The sequence below is a fragment of the Drosophila obscura genome, unplaced genomic scaffold, assembly GCF_018151105.1.
Source record: "Drosophila obscura isolate BZ-5 IFL unplaced genomic scaffold, ASM1815110v1 contig_200, whole genome shotgun sequence".
Taxonomy (NCBI): domain Eukaryota; kingdom Metazoa; phylum Arthropoda; class Insecta; order Diptera; family Drosophilidae; genus Drosophila; species Drosophila obscura.
The window spans coordinates 7,225,017-7,234,663 of NW_024542791.1; the positions used below are offsets into that span (position 1 = coordinate 7,225,017).

The 9,647-nt window shown below is 44.8% G+C and overlaps 1 protein-coding gene across 2 annotated transcripts; it reads right to left on the bottom strand.

Annotated features, from left to right (window-relative positions):
• Positions 1 to 9: 9 nt before the first annotated feature.
• On the bottom strand, positions 10 to 9,069 carry LOC111074439 (mucin-2). 2 transcript variants are annotated; one of them, XM_041593763.1, is made up of 11 exons: positions 9,032 to 9,069; positions 6,599 to 6,667; positions 6,317 to 6,540; positions 5,296 to 6,253; positions 3,940 to 4,916; positions 3,434 to 3,897; positions 3,298 to 3,334; positions 2,771 to 2,881; positions 2,060 to 2,659; positions 1,569 to 1,679; positions 10 to 1,056 (listed from the first exon to the last, which is right to left on the bottom strand). In XM_041593763.1, exons 2-11 carry the CDS (start codon positions 6,638 to 6,640, stop codon positions 132 to 134), a joined length of 4,449 nt encoding a protein of 1,482 aa, XP_041449697.1. In that variant the 5' UTR covers positions 6,641 to 6,667; positions 9,032 to 9,069; the 3' UTR covers positions 10 to 131. The 2 variants fall into 2 exon arrangements, with proteins under 2 accessions (XP_041449697.1, XP_041449696.1); XM_041593762.1 differs by having other exon boundaries at positions 12 to 1,056; positions 2,060 to 2,881; positions 9,032 to 9,065.
• Positions 9,070 to 9,647: the final 578 nt, after the last annotated feature.

Here is a 9,647-nt window from a genome sequence, read left to right on the forward strand (position 1 = left end):
CAAACATAAGTGGTTCGTTTCAATTTGTACAAAGATTTATATTTAATGAATATCTGGCTAAGTAAAATACATATCGGTGTAAGATGGGTATTATAATAGTATTGCTAGTGCTAGGTTTTTAACTTCCATGACTAATTAACATTGATCCCAGTTCGAATACCGAGTGTCAGAGAAATCACCTCTCGCTCTGATGGCCGCTCACTGAACTCACGCTTAACAATTCTCCTCGATAAGAGGTCTTCCTCTTGCGAAATGATCAAAGAATCATCGTCGGCAGCCTTTAACTCGCGCTTAACTCTAGTTGATTCGCTTTCGTCCTCATCAATCTCAAAAATGTTATTATCGGTGAAAGCCAATTGGTTAATTTCCTTAAAGAAAGAGCTCTTTGCATTTCGAATAGTCCTATCGTAGCCCGGGTCAGTCAAGGGCGGTAGATATGTAGCAGGAATGCGACTCGTACCTTTGTATCCGCTGTCGGGGCAACGTGGATCAATAGATCCAGGATAACAATAAGTAGGCGTTGTTGCGGGAGGCTGAGTTGAAGTAATCAAGTTATAGGAGGGTTTGACAGTGGTGTCCTGTTTGCAACGTGGGTCTGGCGACACAGCGTAGCACCTTAACTTTTCCCCATCTGTTGGAGTCGCTGTTGTTACGGGCTTAGATGTAATTGTATTATAAGTTGGAGTTTGTTTCGTTGTTGGTGGCAGATACGTTGGTGCTAGACAGTCTGGGGAGGTTGATCCTGGAGAGCACCTCGGTTTTGCTGTCGATGGGAGCTCCTGAGGGCATTGAGGGTCAGTAGATCCAGGATAACACCTCGGCTTAGGTGAAATTGTTGGAGTGCGATATGTAGAAGGCGGTAAATAGGTGGCAGGTTGACATCTGGGGTCATCTGAGTTCTCCTCACAACCTGACTTTTTGGTTGTTGGCACCTTAGGACATCGTGGATCTGGAGAACCTGGGAAGCAGTTGAGGCAGTCTGGATCCGGTGAGCCAGGATAACATCTCGACTTTTTAGTCGTCGCGGGCCTCTGTGGGCATCGAGGATCGGTCGACCCTGGATAACATTTCGGTGTGTCTGTGGTTATAGGACCTCTAGTCGTCGACGGTGCCGAATAAGTTGGTGTTCTTCTTGTTGTTAGCGGCTGGTAAGACACATTCAGGATCGTCGATCCAGGATAGCACCTTGGCTTAGGTGAAATTGTTGGTGTCCGATATGTAGTAGGCGGTAAATAGGTGGCAGGTTGACATTTGGGGTCATCTGAGTTCCCTCACAACCTGCTTTTTGGTTGTTGGCACCTTAGGCATCGTGGATCTGGAGAACCTGGAAGCAGTTGAGGCAGTCTGGATCCGGTGAGCCAGGATAACATCTCGCTTTTAGGTGTTGTTGGGTCCGGATGGTGCCTGGTAATGGTGTGTCGGTTAGACTCTGTCGTGGGTCCATAAGTTGGGTTTTTCTCGTTGTCTGTGACACTTGTGTACCTGGATAACTCGTGTTCTTGGTTAGGCTCTCCGTGCCGATAAGTTGGTGTTTTTCTCGTTGTGGTGCACATTCAGGATCGGTCGACCCTGGATAACATTTCGGTGTGTCTGTGGTTATAGGACCTCTAGTCGTCGACGGTGCCGAATAAGTTGGTGTTTTTCTCGTTGTCGGTGAAACACATTCAGGATCGGTCGATCCTGGATAACATTTCGGTGTGTCTGTGGTTATAGGACGTCTAGGCGTCGACGGTGCCGAATAAGTTGGTGTTCTTCTTGTTGTTAGCGGCTGGTAAGTTGCGGGGGAGGCACTCAGGATCTCTCCGATCCAGGATAGCACCGTGGCTTAGGTGAAATTGTTGGTGTCCGATATGTAGTAGGCGGTAAATAGGTGGCAGGTTGACATCTGGGGTCATCTGAGTTCTCCTCACAACCTGACTTTTTGGTTGTTGGCACCTTAGGACATCGTGGATCTGGAGAACCTGGGAAGCAGTTGAGGCAGTCTGGATCCGGTGAGCCAGGATAACATCTCGACTTTTTAGTCGTCGCGGGCCTCTGTGGGCATCGAGGATCGGTCGACCCTGGATAACATTTCGGTGTGTCTGTGGTTATAGGACCTCTAGTCGTCGACGGTGCCGAATAAGTTGGTGTTTTTCTCGTTGTCGGTGAAACACATTCAGGATCGGTCGACCCTGGATAACATTTCGGTGTGTCTGTGGTTATAGGACGTCTAGTCGTCGACTGTGCCGAATAAGTTGGTGTTTTTCTCGTTGTCGGTGAAACACATTCAGGATCGGTCGACCCTGGATAACATTTCGGTGTGTCTGTGGTTATAGGACGTCTAGTCGTCGACGGTGCCGAATAAGTTGGTGTTCTTCTTGTTGTTAGCGGCTGGTAAGTTGCGGGGAGGCACTCAGGATCTCTCGATCCAGGATAGCACCGTGGCTTAGGTGAAATTGTTGGTGTCCGATATGTAGTAGGCGGTAAATAGGTGGCAGGTTGACATCTGGGGTCATCTGAGTTCTCCTCACAACCTGACTTTTTGGTTGTTGGCACCTTAGGACATCGTGGATCTGGAGAACCTGGGAAGCAGTTGAGGCAGTCTGGATCCGGTGAGCCAGGATAACATCTCGACTTTTTAGTCGTCGCGGGCCTCTGTGGGCATCGAGGATCGGTCGACCCTGGATAACATTTCGGTGTGTCTGTGGTTATAGGACCTCTAGTCGTCGACGGTGCCGAATAAGTTGGTGTTTTTCTCGTTGTCTGTGAAACACATTCAGGATCGGTCGACCCTGGATAACATTTCGGTGTGTCTGTGGTTATAGGACGTCTAGTCGTCGACGGTGCCGAATAAGTTGGTGTTTTTCTCGTTGTCGGTGAAACACATTCAGGATCGGTCGATCCTGGATAACATTTCGGTGTGTCTGTGGTTATAGGACGTCTAGGCGTCGACGGTGCCGAATAAGTTGGTGTTCTTCTTGTTGTTAGCGGCTGGTAAGTTGCGGGGAGGCACTCAGGATCTCTCGATCCAGGATAGCACCTTGGCTTAGGTGAAATTGTTGGTGTCCGATATGTAGTAGGCGGTAAATAGGTGGCAGGTTGACATCTGGGGTCATCTGAGTTCTCCTCACAACCTGACTTTTTGGTTGTTGGCACCTTAGGACATCGTGGATCTGGAGAACCTGGGAAGCAGTTGAGGCAGTCTGGATCCGGTGAGCCAGGATAACATCTCGACTTTTTAGTCGTCGCGGGCCTCTGTGGGATGAGTCGGTCGCCGCCGGGTGTCTGTGGCGTCGTGCACATTCAGGATCGGTCGACCCTGGATAACATTTCGGTGTGTCTGTGGTTATAGGACCTCTAGTCGTCGCGTGCCGAATAGTTGGTGTTTTCTCGTTGTCGGTGAAACCTTAGGATCGGTCGACCCTGGATAACTTTCGGTGTGTCTGGGGTTGACGTCTAGTCGTCGACGGTGCCGAATAAGTTGGTGTTTTTCTCGTTGTCGGTGAAACACATTCAGGATCGGTCGATCCTGGATAACATTTCGGTGTGTCTGTGGTTATAGGACGTCTAGGCGTCGACGGTGCCGAATAAGTTGGTGTTCTTCTTGTTGTTAGCGGCTGGTAAGTTGCGGGGAGGCACTCAGGATCTCTCGATCCAGGATAGCACCTTGGCTTAGGTGAAATTGTTGGTGTCCGATATGTAGTAGGCGGTAAATAGGTGGCAGGTTGACATCTGGGGTCATCTGAGTTCTCCTCACAACCTGACTTTTTGGTTGTTGGCACCTTAGGACATCGTGGATCTGGAGAACCTGGGAAGCAGTTGAGGCAGTCTGGATCCGGTGAGCCAGGATAACATCTCGACTTTTTAGTCGTCGCGGGCCTCTGTGGGCATCGAGGATCGGTCGACCCTGGATAACATTTCGATGTGTTAGGCCGGCGGGTGGACTTCCCTGGATAACATTTCGGTGTGTCTGTGGTTATAGGACGTCTAGTCGTCGACTGTGCCGAATAAGTTGGTGTTTTTCTCGTTGTCGGTGAAACACATTCAGGATCGGTCGACCCTGGATAACATTTCGGTGTGTCTGTGGTTATAGGACGTCTAGTCGTCGACGGTGCCGAATAAGTTGGTGTTCTTCTTGTTGTTAGCGGCTGGTAAGTTGCGGGGAGGCACTCAGGGTCTCTCGATCCAGGATAGCACCTTGGCTTAGGTGAAATTGTTGGTGTCCGATATGTAGTAGGCGGTAAATAGGTGGCAGGTTGACATCTGGGGTCATCTGAGTTCTCCTCACAACCTGACTTTTTGGTTGTTGGCACCTTAGGACATCGTGGATCTGGAGAACCTGGGAAGCAGTTGAGGCAGTCTGGATCCGGTGAGCCAGGATAACATCTCGACTTTTTAGTCGTCGCGGGCCTCTGTGGGCATCGAGGATCGGTCGACCCTGGATAACATTTCGGTGTGTCTGTGGTTATAGGACCTCTAGTCGTCGACTGTGCCGAATAAGTTGGTGTTTTTCTCGTTGTCGGTGAAACACATTCAGGATCGGTCGACCCTGGATAACATTTCGGTGTGTCTGTGGTTATAGGACGTCTAGTCGTCGACGGTGCCGAATAAGTTGGTGTTCTTCTTGTTGTTAGCGGCTGGTAAGTTGCGGGGAGGCACTCAGGATCTCTCGATCCAGGATAGCACCTTGGCTTAGGTGAAATTGTTGGTGTCCGATATGTAGTAGGCGGTAAATAGGTGGCAGGTTGACATCTGGGGTCATCTGAGTTCTCCTCACAACCTGACTTTTTGGTTGTTGGCACCTTAGGACATCGTGGATCTGGAGAACCTGGGAAGCAGTTGAGGCAGTCTGGATCCGGTGAGCCAGGATAACATCTCGACTTTTTAGTCGTCGCGGGCCTCTGTGGGCATCGAGGATCGGTCGACCCTGGATAACATTTCGGTGTGTCTGTGGTTATAGGACCTCTAGTCGCCGACGGTGCCGAATAAGTTGGTGTTTTTCTCGTTGTCGGTGAAACACATTCAGGATCGGTCGATCCTGGATAACATTTCGATGTGTCTGTGGTTATAGGACGTCTAGTCGTCGACGGTGCCGAATAAGTTGGTGTTTTTCTCGTTGTCGGTGAACCTTGGTGGTTCGGTCTCGTCCCGTGGGCCTTGGGGCCGCCCCCTGGCGGGGGGTGCCGGGGGGGGTTCTCTGGGGCTCGTCCCCCCCCGGTGTGGCCCTTAGGACTCGGGTTGAGAACCGGGGCGTGGGCGTTGGCGGCGGTCTCTCCTTTAGTCGTGCGGGCCCTGTGGGCTCGGGGTCGCCATAACTTTCGGTGTGTCTGTGGTTATAGGACCTCTAGTCGTCGACTGTGCCGAATAAGTTGGTGTTTTTCTCGTTGTCGGTGAAACACATTCAGGATCGGTCGATCCTGGATAACATTTCGGTGTGTCCGTGGTTATAGGACCTCTAGACGTCGTCGGCGCCGAATAATTTGGTGTTCTCCTCGTGGTTATTTCTATTGTTGGCTTTGTCGGTATTGAGGAAGAATTTGAAAGACAAGCAGGATCTTCTGAGCCGGGGTAGCACCTTGGCTTGGGCGCATCTGTAGGTATTCTGGTCTTTAAGCTGCTACATGAGTATTCTCTTTGACAAGCTCCATTGCACAATTCAATATCACACTTTAGGTATACTTGGGATCGATCGGGGAACTTAAATGCTTTGAGCGTATTATAATATGTGGAGGTAAGACTGGACCTGGACTGGGATTCCAACTTTTTCCACTCCCCAAATATTTTTTCCTTTATAGTGCAGCCTCTCTTATCGGAGAGCTGTAACGTCTTGGTGGTTTTTGCCTCAAAGTTCATGTCATCCGAGGCATAGCACTTCAGTATGTTTACGTCCCATGCTTGAGTCGAATGCTTTACATTGATGGTGAACGTTACATCGGTGCCAAGCTTCAGTGTTGTGCCAATGGGCTTTATATTCGGTGGTATTCCAGTACCAATTTCCATCCAGCACTCCACTGGACCGCTTGGGGTATCTACGGAAACTACTTCGAGCATATCCACGACGAACGGCTTGAAGTAGACCGTTTTCTCCTGCTCCTCGCTGCGGCTGCATGATACTTTTCTCGCTATATCCCAACTATTCTGAATATCTTTATCATTTTGTATAATTAGAACATTCTCAATTGAGGAGCATATCGAGCATGACGGCTTACTGCCGCAGCCATCATACGGCACATTGAATACAAATTTTGTGTCTCCATTATTGGCCGCCACATAGCTAATAGGAAGAAATATAATTAATTACAAAATGGTAAATCTCTATTATTAAAACTAAACATACGTGCACTTGGGATCATTGTAATAGCCCTGGCTGTAAATGACTCCGTTAAAGTTTTCTAAAAAGTCTACTTCCACCGTCATTCCATTTCGTTGGTCGCATTTTACATCGATCTTTTCAATATTTTGAACTGACAAAGATGTCTCAGTATTGAATGTGGGCGGGGAGTAGCCTAAGACATCATTAAGAGATTCATCACTATTCAGATCCGTCCCTGAAGCAATGACCTTCAAAATAAGAGAAGAATGATAGTATCCGTTTGTAACTCTGTACTAAAATACATACCACTATTAGCGTCCATACAAATATGTGGCCAATGTTGACCATATTCAGTGTGTTTGCTTTAACTTCAACCTGTAAGACGCATACTTATTGAGTCAAAATTAATCAAAATATCACTACTGCATATCCATCTCTGATGAATAAACTTCAAGGGTAATTGATTTTGATTGTTTTTCTTTTCTTTGTGCTAACCAATTATTCTAGTCTTTTGCATTTTGTAGCACCATCCATTCCAATTTCATTGCATTCATTTCTTTGTGAAGTTTAGTTAAAGTTTCAAGACCCTACCTTTCAAACAAAGACGAAAAATCAGTTAAAAACCCAAGGAAATAACCATAAATAATTTGCTCACATCATTTTTTTTGACATGGGTCTATCCCTCACGTCAAAATTTTTTATAATTTCAACTTGACGGCAGAAAAAATTAAATTTTGTTTCATCGCATAATTATAATTAAGTGTGTCACAGTACAAATATCGAAGAATCTTGAGTACTGGGTGAGGTAAGATCTACTATATCGTAAATTAGGTAAATTGAGTACATGCGAAAGCGTACAATATTTACAAACGCTTCATTGTGATGATGCTGATGCATCTGCTTCGCAAAAACTGGTTTGCTTTTTGAATAATACAACTAACCTTTAAAAAGAAAAAAGCTGCAGATTTCAAAATCCATACACATAAAACACAAACCAAACGAAGCAAAGGGAGACGGACGAGAAGAAAATATTGTAGTAGCCAATGCCTAATATTTGGTTACCCACTTGATAAAGGGGTTCCAATTTGAGGCCTTTTGTGTGGCATTGGCTTCTGCAATTTGATGGCTGGCTGGCTGTCTAGCTGACTGGCTGGTTGGGCTAGTATTTTTTTCTTTCTGTCGAATGTATTATTAATGTATAAGGCACTTTTTTCACAAAAGCTCCATTTGCTTGGGAGATTGCCAGCATTAAGTTAACTAGATTTATACAATGCAATATTATTATGGATAATTAACGGTCATAAACACAGGAAATCCAAGACCCCTCGAATAATTATATTTCTACTCGTACTCTTGGCTTTTGCAATCGTAAGTTTCGTAAAGCAGAAGCGCAAATCGGAAATAAAATTCAGCCTATATTTTATTTGTTCTTTGGACTATTTTTGATGTGTATAAAAACGTGTGGATATATTATTTACAGACAATCGTTTGAATTTAATTTGATTGTTAGTTTTCTGGGTCCCATTTCTCGCTGCTACGCGCATGACCTAGTTTTTGATTTTTTATTTTTGATATTTGGTATTCGCAGTATTCACGAGTGATCTCCAACATGCCAATTTAATAATATTAACCCATAATTATATACAAATTTAATCAAAATTAGTTAATTGGGTCAGTTGTTTGTGGTTTCCTTTTAATACATTTTTAAGTTTTGGGATAGTTATTAATGACATTTAAGCCACAAATTGATTTTTCCTGTGGCAGAAATTCGATACCGTATAACGATATTTTAATCAAATTTAAAAGCCCTAGAGCCACGTAATATTTTTCCATACATTTTTATTTAGTCATACCAACACATGAGCTCTAAATGGATATAAAAATACCTTCCATATATGGAAGATCACTTTGGGCAAAAACGAATCAAATATGGGCGAATTTCGGTGCAGGTTACACAATGAATTAAACAAGTGTGAGAGGCGTCAGTATGGTATGGCTGTTTCGATATGACCACATGAGCTGAGCCTTGATTGCTTTGGTGCCTTGGAGTGTACAATAGTATTTACCATCGTATGATGGTATCATTAGAATACCGGTATGTGCCGTCCCGGATTACACAAATCAATAAAAATTTGCATTTATAATTCATCTTTCTCATTAAAACTTGCGAATTAGATTTTGCGATACTTATTAAAAAAGACAAGAAAAAATCGGAGAATTTTTATTATGCCTCAAGCGCAAATGCGCAAAAATTATTGCGCATTGTAAGAACTGCGGATCTGTAAAACTTGTTTCGTGCTTTAAACTGTATTTGAACAGAACAGAGGAGTTAATCAAAAATACCCGTTAGTATGCTTCTTAAGTATCGCCGCAAATGCTTTAATTAATAAATCTTCTTCCCAATCTGAGTATTATATTGTACGAGTATGTATTTGTTCGGAGAGTTCCTATAAATTCGGTAATTTATTTCATTCCCTTACGGAAATGTGGGGGGTTTTTACACTTTTCTGCAATTATCCGTTCACTGACAAAACGTTCGATTTAGTTTTTTCTTTTTTCACATTTGTAGGAGGATTCACCTGTTCTTAGTTCACTTAGTTTATATTCTTTTGGGTGTAATTAATAGCCTATTGTGCGGCGCACATAAATTCACTTGAACACTGGTTTTATATGAACGAACACTCGCTGAATCGACTAATTTATTGGTCCATCATCGTTTGGATGGGGGCTCTGACTTACTGCACTTGTTTGTTGAGACCTACTGGGGGATTGTTGCGATTTGTTGTCGCTGGTTAAGTGGACGTTGCCGCACTAAGCCTCGAAGAGGTTCGTCTTCGTTTATATACACACGAGGTATGATTTAACAAAATCCGTTTTGGATATTGCTATAAAAATGCAAAGCCCCAGCCCCAAGCCAAGTAAAAACAACAGCAACAAAAAACACCCAAGCTAGCAGCCCCTGCCTATACACATATTGTTGTTTATTTTACGTTGATTGTGGTGTCTTTACACGCACACTAATCACTGTAGGGCATTGCGACTTCTTCAAAATATGAAGATCGGTTATATATTCTGTCGAATGTACACATGATGGGTACTTCAGCTGCATGTGGAAATGAGTAAATATCTTAGTCTGAATTTTTATCATTTGAAGACAATATTTAAAACGACCTAAAGAGCATTGCATAGTCACCAATGTTATTGGGGATGGGTCTTGCGATTTTTTCCATTCATGTTGATTTCGTGGGCAGAGAAGACGCGTGAGCAGCATCCACACGCCGACATGGCGTCCGTTGTCTTGACTTGACCCAAGCGCGCGACTGGAACATTTTCAGCTAAAAACTGCGCTGCTGCG